The sequence below is a fragment of the Hemibagrus wyckioides genome, linkage group LG25, assembly GCF_019097595.1.
Source record: "Hemibagrus wyckioides isolate EC202008001 linkage group LG25, SWU_Hwy_1.0, whole genome shotgun sequence".
NCBI classification, from domain to species: domain Eukaryota; kingdom Metazoa; phylum Chordata; class Actinopteri; order Siluriformes; family Bagridae; genus Hemibagrus; species Hemibagrus wyckioides.
Genome location: NC_080734.1, coordinates 5,478,073 through 5,497,243, shown reverse-complemented (window position 1 = coordinate 5,497,243; position 19,171 = coordinate 5,478,073). Strand labels below are relative to the sequence as shown.

Below are 19,171 nucleotides of genomic sequence, written 5' to 3'. Positions count from 1 at the left end.
GATGGTCTTCATGTGAGCCAGTTTCATCATGGTGCTTGATGGGTTTTGCAAATGCACTTGACAATACTGTTCTTGCAACAGAACTATTCCAGAACACCTGACCTTCGTGTCTTAAAATAACCACTGACTGTTTTTTGTTGTCGTTACATATGGATTACTTAAGTCCATGTGTGTTATTTCAGAGTTTTGAAATCTCCAGTGTTGTTCTAGAATGGAGAAAATAAATCCCTAAACAAAAAACATTGAATTAAAAGGTGTGTCCAAACTTTTGACTGGTAGTGTATATATATATATATATAAACAATAATAATTAATATAATTATAAATAATAAATGAATGTAAAGTAACTAAAATATATACAAAAACAATCAATAAATGAAACAATATATTTGAATGATTATATATTGTATTACATCTTAATACTATAATATACTGTTATAAGTTGTCATGTTCATTCTGTCGTACATTTCCGGGATTGACGTTTGTTTCGATTAGATCTGTTTTCCGCTGCTCTTCCTGCTCATTAACCAGAAGCGTGTGGCAGACCTGAGTAATCGATCCAGGCCGACCATTCAGCTTCGATTTCGAATCTCTACATCCTGATGAGAACACGGAAAAGCTTGAATAAACAATTTAATCAAACTGTTCATTTCCGATCATCTGCGTAGTTCGGCTTGAGGTCCTACCGAGCAGCTAGATCACGGTGATCAGAATAGGAAAAGACCTTTAATAGAAGAGAAAAATAAATAAATAAATAAATCGCCGTCTTGTTTTGTGTCGAAAGGCTCGGCTCGTTCGCCAAATGTCCGCGTCCGCCGCCACCGGCGCTTCCCCCGCTGCCTCGCCGGGCTCGCGGCTCTCCACTCCGGCCACCGGCATGTCTGTGTTCCGCTGGCTGGAGGTGCTGGAGAAGGAGTTTGATAAGGCGTTCGTGGATGTGGATCTGCTGCTGGGGGAGATCGACCCGGACCAGGCCGACATCACGTACGAAGGCCGGCAGAAGATGACGAGCCTAAGTTCGTGTTTTGCTCAGCTTTGTCATAAAGCACAGACTGTGTTTCAGCTCAATCATAAACTAGAGGTGAGGAATGATACATACTATTATACTTTATATATACACACACAGTTATTTGTTAAATGTTTGCCTACATGTCTGTTATGAGGTCCAGAATAATGTAACCCGCACAAATGTCCAGTACAACCCACCTCTAGGATGGGCAGCTTGCATTATTCTGGGCCCTAGAATATATATATATATATATATATATATATATATATATATATATATAAAATTTGTGAGTCAGTAACTTTCACTCCTATATAATTTCTCATTACCTGTCTAACCAGAAAAGCACTCATTATGATCATTATTACTGGGCTGTTTTACTCCTCTGCGTCATCAGACATCAGGATTTGGACACTGATCCTATGTGTGTGTGTGTGCTGTGGTGTTGACTCTGTAAACATGCTGTGCTCTTTTCCAGTCCCGAACTCCCTCATCTTTTCTCTTTCATGACACATTGTTACACAAGCCTTTTTTTTTATTATTTGTCCACTGACTTTTGTCCACATCTTTGATTTGTATCATTGCTATGGTTATGATAACAAAACACAGGAGGTGGTGTTTGAATTATTAATAAAGGAAACGATTATTAATAGTGATGATATTTTTTATTCAGACCAATGGGCCACAAACACAACTACCTTTTGGTTCTTAAAAAGCAGGTTCTTGAAATGATGGTTCTCTACTTTGTTTAGTCTTTGGCTTGGGTTCTTGAGTATTTGTGAATATTTTGGACCTTCAAATGCAGCTCCTTGAACCCGGGACCTCAACCTTAAGATTCAAATGCTGGGTCTTGGGTTTCAAACTCGTTAGTCCTTAACCTTAAATGCTCGTCCAAGAACGTTGGTCCTTCACATTTGGTTCACAAATGCCTTTGCACTGGTCCTTGCCTACTGGTTTTAGCTATATGTAGAGAAAAGACAGTTAAAAAGATGTTCCCATATGACCTGAAATTAGGCGTCAACCGATATTTCGAATCCAGCCCTAATTATAATTAATCTTTTCTGCCTAGTGACGTTTAGATGGAGAAAAGGTTATAATGGAATGGAGATGATCAAAGGTTGCGTCAAGTTATCTCCCCTGAAGGCCAAATCATTTTGAACAAGAAGTACAGGTTTGATGAAGTCAGTCTATAGAACCTGTTCAGTCAGAGACTGCTCCTTCTGCTTATTGCTATCTGTTATTAAAAAAATGTATAAGTATAATAGAGCAATAAAAATATGTGCGTGAATATGCACAGAGCAATCATTTGGGTTGTTAACTTTAAGAAAACATTCAACATTTTGTATGATTCCGTCATATTTCATAAAAATGGATTTTAATTATTTGATTTGATTTGCCTAGACAGTTTGTATATTAATGCAATTAGAGTTCTTAATTAGGGTAAAAGTTCAGGCACTGCTGTGGCTTTTTCCTGATGTTTAGCAAACAGTTTGTAAGCAATTTATTGCGCAGTATACATCAGGGTGGACGACCAGATGAGTGAAATCTTTAAAGTGCTACCGAGTCCCGTGTTTACTTCATTGTCCAGGCTAAAATCTGACATAAACTTAACATAAAGAAATAAAGAACAGAAAATTAAGCTGGTGACTGCTAGCTTACTAAGTCTGCATAAAACGATGAATTAAATTCATCATCCAGAATTCTTATCATTACACTGGAATTGTGCTGAGGTTCTTCTCGCCCCAGGAGCTTGGGGTATTCACTCCTGTGACTTCCTCCTGTGTTAAAAAAATAAGCAGTCTACTAAAAGTTCGTAAGTTAAATATTTAATGAAATATTCATGATTTGAAAAAGTATTTTCTTACAAGAAATTAGCAAAAATATTCCTTAGTCATTAGAAGGTTTTCAAAGCAAAACGAGCAAATTCCCACGCACTAACTAGCTCGCTCCTTTCACACAACTGCTAACAAACACAAACAGGCTTTTCTCCGTATAAAGACGACCAAACCACATTCTTTTCGAACCGCTTCTTATTTATTACAGGGCATGTAACACCCTCTGAGGACTGTGCTGTCGGCCCTCTTCCACATACCATGAGCTCACAGCCTGTCACAATTGTCACTGTGATTGACAGGGGAGGCATAGGAGTGCCTTTCCTCCCTCCCTCTCTCTCTCTCTCTCTCTCTCTCTCTCTCTCTCTCTCTCTCTCTCTCTCTCACACACTCTCTCACACTCTCTCGTATTCAATCTCTCAGTCTCTGGGGGAAAGGGTGGGGTCTTTTCTGTTGTAAAACTCGAGATTCCTTTTTACAGACGTTTTGATCAATCCTTCTGAGTAATATTATTTGGACCTGTACAGATTATTTTCTGATGAGCTATGTTGGTACTGTTTGAAGCTTGAAGCACCGTAGAAAAACTTGGACACAAGATGGTTAAATATCAGCCTGGATGTTATGTCATTTTGCAGACATTCCACGATGTTACCATAAACGGATAAAAATTCATATGTCCTTTTAATAAAATAAAGATTTAAGATGTAATTGTTGGACATGGCTGTGGTAGAAAACGAATAAAACCATGGTAACGGTGTGGTAATGGTGACCTTGCTTCATCACACCACAGATTGTTGATTTGTTCTCCTCTAACAGCACCCCGACCCCACCCCCCACCCCCCAAAAGCGGTTGTATGGCTCTGTCTGAAAAGTGCATCTCGTTGGCGTGTCACATGGCACAGCGCTTTGTCACCACAACTTCCCAAATTTCTTTTCTTAATAACGCTTCTTTAGAATCTGGTACAGTTGCACAAAGAACAGAGAAGCGAATGTGGAAATAACGTGACCTCTAGAACTCGGCAGGAAGACGCGCGGTGTGTTGAGTCGTGTAGTGTTATAAGCGGTTGTTATCATAGACGCCGTCTTATCTCGGTGGTCGAGTCTTCACACTCGAGCTGATTGTTTAGCATTGGATGAAGTCCCAGTGCCAGGATCATAAAATCACTGGAAGACAATAAAACTAAGAAAGAACCAGAAAGGAGCTATCACTATTAGCAAATATCATTCATCAGATGAAATTAAATATTTATGTAGCGTTAAAAGTGAATTAGAAATGGGCTACGGCAATAATTTGTGAAGCTGCGAGGTAAATTCTTTCTTTAAAATGCAAGACAATGGAAGAGTTATCGACAGATATATCTTTCGAATCGTTTTTCTTCCGATGTATGAAGCTTTTTGTGTATTTCCATTCACCAGTTAGTTTGTTTGCATTTCCACTGTGACCAAACGTTTGTGAATCCAGTTATAAATCCTGTTAGGCTAGCTTCTGTTAGCTATTTTTCAAGTGTTTGCAGTACATGCTGTTAAATATCCACTCATCTTGGCTTGTTTGAGCTCTTTGGCTATTACACATTCAATTAGGTTACAAAGCGGCTCAGAAATCCTGTCAGGTTAGCTAGTTGGCTTTAGCATGTGTGGCAATGAAAACTGTAAAGATTATTAACTGGAAACAACTTAAATATCCTAATAAATATCCAGTTAGCTTATCTAAGCCCAGATAGTTGGCTAGCGTCAGCAGTAAATATAATTAACATCTATGAATGACTTCTTGTCAGGTTAGCTTATTTTAGCTAGCTGAATGCCATAAGAACTGAAGTTTCATAATCTTTTATCAGCTAGCTGATTGTCTTTAGAAGTGAATATTATTAATGTTTATTGAATATGACATAAAAATCCTGTCAGCTTGGCTAATGTAAGATAGTTGGCTAGCTTTAGCAGTAAAGATTATTAATGAATGACTTCCTGTCAGGTTAGCTTATTTTAGCTAGCTGAATGCCATAAGAACTAAGGATTCATACATTTTCATCAGTGTGACTTAAACATCCTGTCAGCTCGGCGTATTTAAGCTAGTTAGCTAAAGTTAGCAGTGGAGATTTTTTACATCTATGATTGACTTCCTGTCAGGTTAGCTTATTTCAGCTAACTGACAGTCTTTAGAAGTGAATATTATTAATGTTTATTGAATATGACATTAATATCTTGTCAGCTTATCATGTGTGGGCTAGTTGGCTAGCCTTAGCAGTGAAGATTATCAACATATGCGAATGACTTCCTGTCAGGTTAGCTCATTTTAGCTAGCTGAGTGCCATAAGAACTGAAGTTTTGTAAGTTCTACATGTATTATGAATATATCTTAAAAATCCTGTTTAAGCAAGGTAGTAAGCTAACGTTAGCAGTGATTATTAACATCTATGATTGACTTCCTGCCAGGTTAGCTTTGATCAGCTAGCTGACTGTCTTTAGAAGTGAATATTATTAATTCTAATTGAATATGACAGAAGGTTGTCAGCTTGGCTTCTGTAAGCTAGTTGGCTAGCATTAGCAGTGAAGATTATTAGCTTCTACGAATGACTTCCTGTCAGGTTAGCTTATTTTAGCTAGCTGACTGTCATAATAACTGAAGATTCATAATGTTTTATGAATATGTCTTAAAAATCCTGTCAGCTTGGCTTCTGTAAGCTAGTTAGCTAAAGTTAGCAGGGACGATTATTAACGTCTACAAAAGACTCGCTGCTGTCAGGTTAGCTTTTATCAGCTAGCTGAAAAAATCCTGTCAATGAATTTGACTATGAATATTAATATATGTTTAATAAAATCATAATTTTGGTTACTTAGTGAATCTAAATCATTAGCCATCTCTGTTCTAAATTTTGTTAGCCCATTTCAGGGTAGTATGTATTTATTATTTATTTAAATTTATTTTATTTTATTTTAGATTTTATTTAAATTAATTTAATTTAACTTTATTTTGTTTTATTTTGATTTGATTTTACTTTATTTTATTTTATTCGTTTATTATTTTTTAAATAAATGTAATTAATCTAAACCTCGTCTCTCTGAGGACAGCTGTTCCTGTCTCTAAAGAATGATCAGTCAGCAGCTCTCTCCGGCTCCTCATTAGCATCATAAACTATCCCAGTAGACTCCATTTATAAATAGCTGAGGGAGGAAGAGTAAATGATGTGCTAACTCACAGCAGAAGCCTTTTACACTGCACTCCAGATCCTCCAGATGTCCAATTATTTTGGAAAATTTAACCTCGAGAGCTCTGTCTCTCCTCCTTTAAGCAGATCTGCCATGCTTGATAACTTTTCTGTAGATACCGAATCACTTCTGATCTGTTCAGGAAACTTTCTGTAAATGTGTGTTCCCTGTCACCACGCCGCAGCTTGCTGTGTATGTTTTATATAAAGAAATAACACTGTCCAGATCATGCTGTTGTACAAAATCAGTCCACGCCCAGGGTGGTGTGATCTGACCGGACACTCAAGGCGAGTGCCCCTGCTGTCCCTGAAGTGCATTATATTTTGTAGAAAAGCTCAGTCTGGTGTGTGTTCTGCTTTTACCACAGATTTGCCACTGCTAACTATTTATTATTGTATAAATCCTTGTTCCTTTTAAAGATAAACGTTTCTGAGAGACAGTTTAGTTCCTGTTCTCTCTCACTTTATAATCACTCCTCTTCAACTTCTCTCTCTCTCTCTCTCTCTCTCTCTCTCTCACTCTCTCTCTCTCTCTGTCTCTGTCTCTGTTTCTCTCTCTGTCTCTGTTTCTCTCTCTGTCTCTGTTTCTCTCTCTCTGTCTCTGTTTCTCTCTCTCTCTCTCTCTCTGTTTCTCTGTCTCTGTTTCTCTCTCTCTGTCTCTGTTTCTCTCTCTCTGTCTCTCTCTGTTTCTCTGTCTCTGTTTCTCTCTCTCTCTCTCTCTCTCTCTCTCTCTCTCTGTCTCTGTTTCTCTCTCTGTCTCTCTGTCTGTTTCTCTGTCTCTGTTTCTCTCTCTCTCTCTCTCTCTCTCTCTCTCTGTCTCTGTTTCTCTGTTTCTCTCTCTGTCTCTGTTTCTCTCTCTCTCTCTCTCTCTCTCTCTCTCTCTCTCTCTCTCTCTCTCTGTCTCTGTTTCTCTGTTTCTCTCTCTGTCTCTGTTTCTCTCTCTCTGTCTCTGTTTCTCTCTCTCTCTCTCTCTCTCTCTCTCTCTGTCTCTGTTTCTCTGTCTCTGTCTCTCTCTCTCTCTCTCTCTCTCTCTCTCTCTCTCTCTCTCTCTCTGTCTCTGTTTCTCTCTCTGTCTCTGTTTCTCTCTCTGTCTGTTTCTCTGTCTCTGTTTCTCTCTCTCTCTCTCTCTCTCTCTCTCTCTCTCTCTCTGTCTCTGTTTCTCTCTCTCTCTCTCTCTCTCTCTCTCTCTCTCTCTCTGTCTCTGTTTCTCTGTCTCTGTTTCTCTCTCTCTCTCTCTCTGTCTCTGTTTCTCTCTCTGTCTGTTTCTCTGTCTCTGTCTCTCTCTCTCTCTCTCTCACACACACACATGATGCAAAATAATTTTCCTAGGAAAATGAAGAGCTCAAAAATTCCTTTGTCCTTAATAATTTCCTGTGCTGATGAACTTCACAGAGCACCGTCACCGATCTTTCCGTAAACATTACTAATAAATGTCTACTAACAAAAAACCTCACCACATCAACAATTATCGCTGTAATTTTGGTTAACATGTTTATCTGTTTATTATTATTATTATTATTATTATCATTATTAACGTGTGTAGTAAGCAAGAAAGTGATATAACATATATATGTATATATGTGTGTATGTGTATATATATATACATATATATATACACGAATTAGGATAGCAGTTTTTAAAATGAATTAGATCACAGATTTCTAATATTAGTATGTTTTGAGTGTTATGTTTTGATCTAATTATCATCCTTCACCCTATAGGCCAAAGTGCTCGTTATAACTAAGCTGATTTTCTGTCTGTGTGCTCACCTCAGGCTCAGCTGGTGGATCTGAAGTCGGAGCTGACGGACGTTCAGGCAGAGAAGGTCGTGGTGGAGAAGGAGGTCCATGAGCAGCTGCTCCAGCTTCACACTCTGCAACTGCAGCTCCACGCCAAAGCTGGCCAGACGGTGGACTCCAGCTCCATTAAAGACAGAATGGTGTGCACTTTCATACAGCTTGTTCCTCACTCACTTAACCGAGCTCTTGCGCTTTACATCATACTCACATCTAGACTGATCGGCTTTGGTAGTAGGCTCTGGTTCAGATCAAACACTGCTTGGCTTTGCATGAAATTACCAGCAGACTTTATAGCTCATAGCTGGAGTTATTTCGTTACCCAGTTTCCGTAATTTTTTTTCCAGAAACAAAAGTCGAACAATGAAGATTTAAAAGCGATTCTTGTAACCATTATTAACCAACACTTTATTAAGGAATATTTAAATCACTTTATACTTTTAGACCTGGACTAGATTAAAATATGGCTTAATGAACTTTCCGGAAGATTTATGCAAAGCTTTAGCAGCAGATTCTTTCTCACGTGTAACATTATAACATGCACTATTGAAATGTTTCTTATGATGATGTATATGATAAACACTTCTGTGAACTGTGACGCACTAAGGCGCTGTTTTGGACCTGGTCATAACCTACGACTTGAGCTTTAATTCTAATTGTAAACAGGGCTCTATGCATCTCGTAGACTCTTTAAAAACCCACTACGCATCTCATAGACTCTTTATGAACCCTCTACGCATCTCGTAGACTCTTTATGAACCCTCTACGCATCTCATAGACTCTTTATGAACCTTCTACGCATCTCATAGACTCTTTATGAACCCTCTACGCATCTCATAGACTCTCTATGAAACCTCTACGCATCTCATAGACTCTCTATGAACCCTCTACGCATCTCATAGACTCTTTATGAACCCTCTACGCATCTCATAGACACTTTATGAACCCTTTCCTCAAACCACATCCGGTTGCGGTCATGGATTCATATGGCTGCATTAGATTTGCATTAGAGCTGCATTAGGTTACAGTAACATGAACAAGAGTTTTGTCCTGTGATTTCCATCAATACTAGAAAAGATTTATTTGTCTAGCTCGGTCCAGTTCTAGTAATTTCCCCCTGCTTATTTTGTGCTTGTTGCTAATCCATGCTGCGGTTTCAGCATCTTGTTTTACTGCTCTGTCCCTATTCTGTCTCTCTAAACCTTAACGTATGAAGAAAGCATGAGTGATTACTTACAGTTCTGCTGTTATACCTCCCTGATCCTGAAATCACTGCCTTTCTAACCTTTGACCCTTTGTGTTTCTCTCCTTGGCCCTAAGCCTGTTGCCTCCGTGGAGGAGATGGTAAGTGCTCTCTGTGCATCTTGTTTTTGTTTTTCCCCTCGCTTATGTCTTTCTGTGTCCTGTCTGTGCTTTTGTGGACCTGTCTAAGCGATGTACTCGACATGGTGGTGAACTGTCCTGCTGTGATCATGTTTGTTCATGTTGGGTTAATCCTCTCATTACTGACACTGCTTTGGATGTCTTTAGTCCATTCTGAACCGTTTAATGATGGATATGGGCAATTTCCATAAAGGAAAAAAAAAACAAAGTAGGGAGTATACTTAGGAGTGTGAGTCACTGTTCGCATGTCGCAAATTGTTTTTATTTATTCCTCTTGTACTACAGCAATGACGGTTATATATTTATTAAAGAATGACACATGCAAAACGAGCGTTATCACTTTCATTACGGCAGCTCAAAAGTTTTTACTGCACCAGTATCTCTATTTTCGGTCAGAGTAAACTGCTCCGATTTTGCCTGTGGGGTGAAAAACTTAAAGGATTAAAAGTCTTTCTTCTTTTATACATGTTAAATAAAATGGCTAGTAAAACAATCAATTTATTATTATTTTTAATCTTAGAATCTGACAATCATATACACTATATTGCCAAACGTTTTGGGACATCTGCCTTTACATGCACATGAATTTGATATAGAGTTGACTCGCCCTTTGCAGCTATAACAGCTTCAACTCTTCTGGGAAGGCTTTCCACAAGGTTTAGGAGTGTGTTAATGGGAATTGTTGACCATTCCTCTAGAAGCACATTTGTGAGGTCAGGCACCGATGTTGGACGAGAAGGTCTGGGTCACAGTCTCCACTCTAATTCATCCCAAAGGTGTTCTATCAGGTTGAGGTCAGGACTCTGTGATGTTCCTCCACACCAAACTCACTCATCCATGTCTTTATGGACCTTGCTTTGGTCACTGGTGTACAGTCATGTTGGAACAGGAAGGGGTCATCCCCAAACTGTTCCTACAAAGTTGGGAGCATGAAATTGACCAAAATGTCTTGGTATGAAGCTGAAGCATTAAGAGTTCCTTTCACTGGAACTAAAGGGCCGAGCCGAACCCCCGAAAAACAACACCTGAATGATTTAGAGGGGTGTCCCAAAACTTTTGGTAATATCCTGTGAATGTGGTGTTGTAGGGTTATTATTGATCAGTCGGTATGTTCTGACCAGTCAGACTTCAATGTCAGCTGTGCTATATATGTAACCTCCATTATGCTAGTAAACACTGCACCACTGGTTTATTACAATTGGAAGACTTTTAGTGCATGTTAGTGTGGATGGAATATGAGCTCGAGTGGTGTGTAATCTCACAATGCAGTCATCGGGTCACCTCGTGGGTCAATATGTTGTAATGTGGAAATTGCCTGTACGCCATTGTAAATGGTGCAGAATGGCCGAAAACGGTGCTACGGTTCTGCTCAATAGGTGATTGTTTGTAGTGGAAACGTTGTTATAAAAGATGTCGCTTCAGACTAAAGTCTTGGTTGTGTGTGTGTTTGTGTTTTGTTGTAGTGAGTGTAGATGAGTTGTAGTTGTACTTGTTCTGTGCATGTGTGTGTTTGTGTTTCCTGACAAAAAACTCTGACAGTGAGTGTGAGGGTGTGTGAATGTGTGAGTGTGTGTTGTGTGTGTGTGTGATGTACTTCACACTGCAGGACGTACACACAAAAGAGTGTTTCTTAACTTTCCGCTCATCTTGAAGTACATTCTCTGTGTGCGGTTAACAGGAGAAGGAACTGGAGGCCAGTAAGAAGGAGAAGGTGAAGGAGGTGAAGCTGGAAGCCGAGGTGAGGATGCTGAAAAAAGAGAACGAGGCCCTCCGCAGGCACATCGCAGTACTGCAGGCTGAGGTGTACGGCGCCAGACTGGCAGCCAAATACCTGGACAAGGAGCTCGCTGGGAGGTCAGAGAACCACAAACACTGTGCTGTGGATTTATGCTAAATAAAATGTGAAAATTTGCAGTGTGTGAAAGTGGACGGTTTCTTCACTCTTCTTGAAAGCTCTAGTGTGCTGAGTTGTCTGTTGTGTGTTTTAGGGTCCAGCAGATTCAGTTATTAGGTCGAGACATGAAGGGTCCGGCTCATGATAAACTGTGGAACCAGCTGGAAGCTGAGATTCATCTTCACCGCCACAAAACGGTCATCCGGGCCTGCAGAGGGCGCAATGACCCAAAAAAGCCCTTACCGTCACCTGCAGGACATGTAAGGACTTACATACACTGTAGTGTACTATTGCTTACACACCGTATATCTGAGTATGTAAAAAGCCTGCACAGGAACGATTTAAAACACAAAAATGTCCAGATCAGGAAAGCGTTAACTGCCCTCTTGCACATACACAAGCTCACGATTGGTTGGTGTCACTCTGAGTAACAAATGAGGGAGTAATGCCACTTCTTTCACACGCCGTCTTAGACTCCTAGGTATGACAGCTGGGGTATCTTTGGGATTGGGAACGCTTAACTGGCTCTAAAATTTCCCACGATGCATCATTTATGACTGAAAGCAACAAGCAAATTCTTGTAGTTTGAGGTTATTAACCTGTTTTTTAATTTTGCGACCTCTCTTTACCAACCTTTATAGCAGGGGTGCAACTATTTAGTGCAAAAGAAATTCCATGGACCCCTCAGTACAGATTTATTTAATGAACAATTTATATGTTACATTGGTTCTTGGCTTTTCAGACATCCTTTTATTGTATCATGCTGTCTCTTCCTTATCCCTTTATCAGGACCCGGAATCTCTGAAGAAGACTCAGGGGGTCGGTCCAATCCGCAAAGTGCTTCTGTCTAAAGAGGACCACGAGGGGCTTGGGATCTCCATCACAGTGAGTGGTGTAGTTCCGTCACAGTAGCTCCGATGTCTCCATAAGATCTGAATGAGACCAGACCTGCTGTTGTGTGTGTTTGTGTGGGTGTGTGTTTATTTCCGCCGTGACATTTCTGCGCTTCTGATGTCCCAGGGAGGTAAAGAGCACGGAGTTCCCATCCTGATCTCAGAAATCCACCCGGCTCAGCCTGCGGAGCGATGCGGCGGGCTGCATGTCGGAGACGCCATATTAGCTGTCAACAACATCAACCTGAGAGACGCCAAGCACAAGGAGGCGGTGACCATCCTCTCCCAGCAGGTTACAGCCTTCACCTGTGGCTTAAAACGCGATACGTGACATTCCGTGATAGACGTGTAGCAGCTCAGTGACTGATTATTTCATTCCGTTTGTCCTGCAGAGAGGCGAGATTGAGTTCGAGGTGGTGTACGTGGCACCGGAGGTGGACTCGGATGATGAGAACGTGGAGTACGAGGACGAGAGCGGGCATCGCTATCGTCTCTACCTGGACGAACTGGAGGAGGGAACGGGAGGTAGCCATGGCAACGGACCTGCTGATTCTGCATCACTGCAAGGCAAGAACAAAAAGATGATTCTGATGAAAACGTTCATTTTTTATTATTTATTATTTTTTTTAAAGTTTATTATTTTAAAAATCATAAAAGAATACTCTGACTGCTTTTTAAACACATGTTGTCAGATTCCCATCCTTGCGACACATGTTCTTATTACATAACCGTCAAAATTCCCATCTCCCATCTGCAGTCGTGGAGAAGCACCTGATGGCGGACGGGGCCGAGAACGGAGACACCGGCATCTCCAGCGAGAGTCCATCCGAGGAGACGCCCTCCAAGACGGCCGAGTCTCCTCAGAACTTGTCTTGAAGAGCTGAGAGAGACGAGGGGCTCCGGTCCCCTCCCCCCTCCCCCACAGGGAGAAGGAGAGAGAGAGAAATAAAGACTCTGGCCCTGTATGATAGCTGTAACATAACAAGACGTGTGTTTTTGTACCATATGGATATGACACGGTTTCAGAGTCCACTGGAGGTCACACGGAGACACCGAGGAGAAACAGAGTGGACGGCTTGTTACATGGACGAAGGCTGTAACTCAAGCATGATGTCTTCTGAATTAACATCTGCTGTGGTCAGGAACATGGCTGACTGTGGTGTGTATTTACAGAGACAGTTTTAAAAAGGTGGAAGAGATGGGCTATGATGGGTGTTTTGGGCTTTTTTTGTTTTGTTTTAAATTTATATCCTTTTGTGTGCATTTACTGCTCCCCAGCAGGTGAATTAGACCTGAGCTCTGACGCTGTACTGGGGTATTAATCAAAAATCTCTTCTTTCTCAACTGTAAATGAATTGGAAGATATCGGAGAGAAACTTATCATTATCAAGCGTAAGGGTAAATAAATAGTAAAAATATTCCTGACTGATCATCTCAGATTTGCTCCATACTTTCTGGAAATGATTCTAGCGTATTTGCATTGGCATTTTGAGATGTTGGGGCTTTAAAAGGGGGTGTGGCCTTGTAAAAATGACCTTGTAAATAGTCCATAGATTTTGAATTATTCGTGCTAAATGCATGACATTTTAACTTCTCGTATTTGCCAAAATAAATTGCATATTTGTCAAATTTATTAATGCTGAAGGAATAAATAAATAAATAGATAAATAAATAAATAAATGTGTTTTATCTCTCTATATCTCCACATTAAAACAGATCAGATTCTTACAGTTTTAAAATGTCACTCATCTCTTATTATTCTCTCTTTAAAGAACTCAAACTTTTTGATTTATATGGGGGGAAAAAAACACAGATTTCAGCTGTATTGCTTTACAAAGGACATATTTTATTTAGCAAATGCACAAAATATGAAGTAGGACCCTGGAACCCAAACTAATAATATTTAAAACAGCAAATATTCTCTGCTTTATTACATGCTGTAACTTGTGGTCTATAAATTGAAGACAATTCCATGCACAATTTCTAGCACGAATAGTTCATGGGTAAGTTCTTCTGTAGTTTTCACATGGCCACACCCACTTTTTAAACACTCTAGATCACAGAAACGATTGTAGATGGGTCAGTCAGGAAACCTCTGATGATTTCACGTGGATTGACCCGTGAATTAATTTTCTGTTTCATACGTATGTCTTCCTGTTTGGAAAAGGTGTTTCCTCTTGTTAAGGGGTCAGGATTGGGGGAAAGTAATTATTCAGCCTACACCTGAGTGATATGTGAGACGAATTTATACACTTGCTTTATTATCTAGGGTAAGAGGGGTTTGTCCTGCTAAATGAACACACTTTTTCTTAGTTCATTTCCAATAATGAGAATAGATCTGACGTTGCAGAAAGTCCCGCCTCCTTTATTTTCATTGCCTTCCATGCTTAACCCAATCACAGCCTGTATTTCTGCACCCAGGCTTGCTCTGATTGGATACCAAATGCCAAAAACAGAGTTTTACATGAGCTATGATGAACCATGTGTAGCGCCTGGGTGGGTGGGGGGCCTTCATATAGTCGAATTTCTGAGATCCAAACTGAATCCAGCAACTTGATCAAATTGTGACGTTGATGGTGTAAAAAGATATCAGACCTAGCTTCCTAGCTAGGTTTTGGACATTTTAAACCACCAGGTTTATTAAGCACAGCATGCAGGAAAGTGAGAAAGTAAATAAACATTTGCATGTCATTTGTTTAAAATAATTTTTTCAAGAATAAGCATCAAAGTATATTATTAGAAGCGATGGGAAAAAGAATTGGACCAGATTTTCCATCTGGCCTGATTTCCAGAATTCAGCTACAGTGACATCCGAAGGGTTTTCCCAGGCTGCAACACATGTCTGTATTTAAGTACATAGCTTTAGTTTATAATGTAAGGCTGGTGTTATATCTCTCACACGCACACACATCAGCATAACTACTCACATAATATCTGACCTACATACATTATACACTTCTGGAGGATTTAAAACTCTATCCACCAGAGGGCAGGTCAGAGCCCAAACATCCCTGCTGCAAAAAACCTCTGAAAGTGTAAATTAGTAGTATGTAATATAATATATCTAATATTTCTCATGATGTAAGGATTAACTCTATTTATAAACATTTCTACTAATCATACGTTTGAAAATGGGAAAAATTTCACTATTTCGATTAATTTTATCAGAACTTAGCCGCACGATTGTCGCTGTAGAGAGGAAAGGAAAGACGGAAAGATGCGAATGCAAAACAGAAAACAAATTCCTACCTGTAGTTGAGTCTCATATCACGTACTCTGATAACCTGAACAAACTATAAATGTCCTAATGTAGAAAATATTTAGATTTGGGTTTCAAAGTTTTTGAAAAATGCACCAGATGCACTATATTAGCAAAAGTTTTGGGATACCCCTCCAAATCATTGAATTCAGGGGTTGAGCTCGGCCCCTTAGTTCCAGTGAAAGGAACACTTAATGCTTCAGCTTCATACCAAGACATTTTGGACAATTTCATGCTCCCAACTTTGTGGGAACAGTTTGGGGATGACCCCTTCCTGTTCCAACATGACTGCACACCAGTGACCAAAGCAAGGTCCATAAAGACATGGATGAGAGAGTTTGGTGTGGAGGAACTTCAAAGAGTTAGAACACCTTTGGGATGAGTTAGAGAGGAGACTGCAAGCCAGGTCTTCTCATCTAACATCAGTGTGTGACCTCACAAATGCGCTTCCAGAGGAATGGTCAAAAATTCCCATAAACACACTCCTAAACCTTGTGGAAAGCCTTCCCAGAAGAGTTGAAGCTGTTATAGCTGCAAAGGGCGGGACAACTCCATATTACATTCATGTGCATGTAAAGGCAGAGGTCCCAAAACTTTTTGGCAATATAGTGTAAATCGCACGGACTGTTGAATATCAGTATGATTTGAGACGCAGCACAGGTTTGTTTAGTCTGCTGCCTCTGTGATGATTTGATAAACTCTCGGTATGTTTGCGTCGCGCAGACACAAAAACGCACAAGAGTTTCCGAAGAGTCAAATGAAGGCAGAATATAAACAGCAGCCGCCAAACTGGGAACTCGCAACACTGTGTGTGTTTCAGCTTCTGAATTATATCTGTTCATGTAGTTGAATAAATTCTGTTCTGTTTCTTGTAAAAAACAGGGTTATTAAGATAAAAGTCTTAAGAAGTGTATTATACATGATAAAGTCAGAGAAATTGCGTTGGGACAGATTGATTTAGCTCCCCAAGTCTTAGCAATGTAGCTAACATATCCGCTTTAAGACAGCGTAAACGCAGAATGGTCGTGGAAATGTTTCCTAACCAGAGAGAATATCAACATTTACCTCAGATGTGTTGGAACAATGACTGCTAGAACAACGCTAAACTGGGATAGTCTCTGTCTTTAGATAAAATGTGAATAATTATTCATGACTGTTGGTGCTTTTCAATATGGAGCCCCTCGGCAGTTCAGGTAGCGATCAACACTAAACGTAAATCATTCTAGCCATATATATTTGTGGGGTTTTTTTTAAATCTACCAATAGATCTGAGGTAAATGTTGCTATTCTCTATAATTCTGGCTAATTTCCTCCATCATTTTGTATTTCCATTGGTCTTAAAAAAAAAAAAAAAAAAGATGTATGTTCTAGCTAGCTAAATCAGTCTGTTAGCTAGCTTATACTCAGACAATGTGTTCGTCAGTTGCCAAGCAACAGTGTTCTTCCGACTTTAAGCTTCTGAAAACCAATTTAAAGCACAAACTCCATTCGAACACACCGTTAAAGGAGGATTGTAATAGGAATTAAAGGTAACGAGTGGAAGCAGGAGCTGATATGATTTATCGATTCTTTTTTGTTTGTTTTTGATTTTAAGAAACCGGAATTATTTTTGGTTTGGGGGGGGGGGTAAAGGTATCAGTATGGTGACCTGTGAATGTGCAATATGTGATTTTAAGAGAACGGAGCAGCATTCTTCATATATCACTTAACAAATAAGCAAGTCAAGCTCTTACAGGAATGTAATCAACGAGAGACGTTCCCATGGCAAAGCTGATCATTTTCCTATAACACCATGTCTTGTGGTGTTTCGTTCCTTTAGCCCACAGCAATTTGTTGGATCTTGTGGAACTTTTTTGAACATTTTTCTCCTCCCACACCTTGAAGCAGTCCTTCCCTCACCGCCCTCTCTCTTGTTGTCCCTTGAAGCTAAAAAAAGGTCACATTTCTACGAAATGCTCAAGCCAAGATATTACCTGCTTTCTCTTCTGAGGCGTTTTCCAGAGCTCGAACTTTAGACCCTAAACCGGTCTAAATGGGACTCAGACCCTCGGAAACCATTTTAAACCAACATTTTCAGACTTTATGGAACGATGACTGATTCCGCAGCGTGTGGCGAGAAAAGATTCTCTTAACCGGATCGCGCTGTCCCTGCATGCCACAGGAGGCACCAAGAGAAAGCACAAGCCTGCGTTTGAAATCCACATGTACTCCGTGGGTTATTGGTGATTGTTAACTTCCTGCTTGTCATACGATCCACACTTCTGCACGTTAGGCATGTGCCGATAATCAGTTATCCGTTATACCGTGATATTAAACTTTACAGATACTGTAAATGATCCCTACAGCCTAGATAGGGGAGCTTTTTTAAAGTTCATATTCAATGTAAAATATGTCCCATTCTTTCCAAATTAGCATGAATAACTGTGCTCTCAATGCTATTCCAGAATAAACCCATCAGAAAGACCGTGATATAAACCTAATATCGGCACATGGCTACTACAAGCTGAAAGGTATAAATGTCATATCGGTCTTTACTGCATAACAATATTGGAATAAACTTCTTTGCTCATTTCAACTTGGTTTGTCTCTTCTAATGAGAAAGGAATAATCCAGGATTTTTTAACTAATCTCCATCCACAGCATCTGTATAGTGTGTGTGGAGAGAGAGAGAATGTTATTTAAAGTCGGCTAACAAATGTATGTTGCGTCAAAAAGGAGGCCCACTGTCTCTGATTCTGAAAACCCCTGACATATAGGACCCTTTAGAATATTATTCCATACCCAAGCACTAAGTACTAAGCACTAAGACATTACAGTCTGAACATCATGACTTTCTATTATTCACCTAATGCAGTATTTAAGTTACAATACAGACATGACTTAGGTGAACAATGGACCAGAACAGACTCCATCATTCAGCTGTTCTGTCTATTGATAAAGGAATTCTCAGCACTAGAAATACTAGTATGGTGATTGACCGTTTTGCTCAAGTCCAGTCTCGGAGATACTCTCTGATGATTCCACCCTCAAAGAAATAGGATCGAAAAGTCACCAAGAGCATGAAGTAGACAAGATACAGACAAGCAGGAAGACAGATGAGAGAACAATAAGAGAAGAGAAGAGAGGAATGAAATAAGAGGTGCAAGTATAATACAGATTATTGTAAAATAATAATAATAATAATTAAAAGGGATCTACACGACACTGCTTCACACACAAGCTGTAAAAGAGATAATATTGCATGGCATACCTGTGTGAGAGAAAATGTCATGAATTTAATGAACTCCTTTTTTAGTAGCAAGACTCTGAAATGATGGGAGGAGTCAGAAAAAAGATTGAATGAAATTTTCTAAAGTTGCATACTGTTTGTGTTCATTTGTGTTTATTATTAAACAATATTACATAAAAATGCTCTTACAAAACGTGTTATTCTTGCTTACCCCCTCTCCCTAATTAGCCCCTGATGCTCAGCCCCTAATGTTTTCAAATCCCGCCCCTGTGTGTGTGAACGTGTATGAGCATGTGTGAGAGCATATGTGAGTGCGTGTGTGAATGTGTGTGTGTTTGAGTGTGAATGTGTGACAGCGTGTGTGTGTGTGTGAACCATAAAGAATTCTGCTCCTTTCCACATTGTTTAATAAGTTTTTATATATTGAAGTTTCCTTAAATAAAGGCTTGTGTGTGATTAGAACAGAAAAATAAAGGACGAATGAAATGTAAAAATCTTCCTGTTTATGGTTTCAATGACTGCACAGTCTGAGTTATAACATTTTTTTATTAATAGTTTTTCAATATTATTAAGGATTTAAACAGAGACACGCCTTCGTTCAGGTCAGACTCCGCCCTGAACACAGTAGTGGGGTCTAAGGTCAGAATCCCGTAGTCACCAGCAGCAAACATCTGTT

The 19,171-nt window shown here is 39.7% G+C and overlaps 1 protein-coding gene across 2 annotated transcripts; it reads left to right on the top strand.

The window, feature by feature from the left end:
* Positions 1 to 534: 534 nt before the first annotated feature.
* Positions 535 to 13,688, top strand: gopc (golgi-associated PDZ and coiled-coil motif containing). 2 transcript variants are annotated; one of them, XM_058378900.1, is made up of 9 exons: positions 535 to 1,081; positions 7,816 to 7,980; positions 9,158 to 9,181; positions 10,899 to 11,074; positions 11,209 to 11,374; positions 11,904 to 11,999; positions 12,135 to 12,299; positions 12,400 to 12,574; positions 12,765 to 13,688. In XM_058378900.1, the coding sequence occupies exons 1-9, from the start codon at positions 803 to 805 to the stop codon at positions 12,881 to 12,883; spliced, it is 1,365 nt and encodes a 454-aa protein (XP_058234883.1). In that variant the 5' UTR covers positions 535 to 802; the 3' UTR covers positions 12,884 to 13,688. The 2 variants fall into 2 exon arrangements, with proteins under 2 accessions (XP_058234883.1, XP_058234884.1); XM_058378901.1 differs by lacking the exon at positions 9,158 to 9,181.
* Positions 13,689 to 19,171: the final 5,483 nt, after the last annotated feature.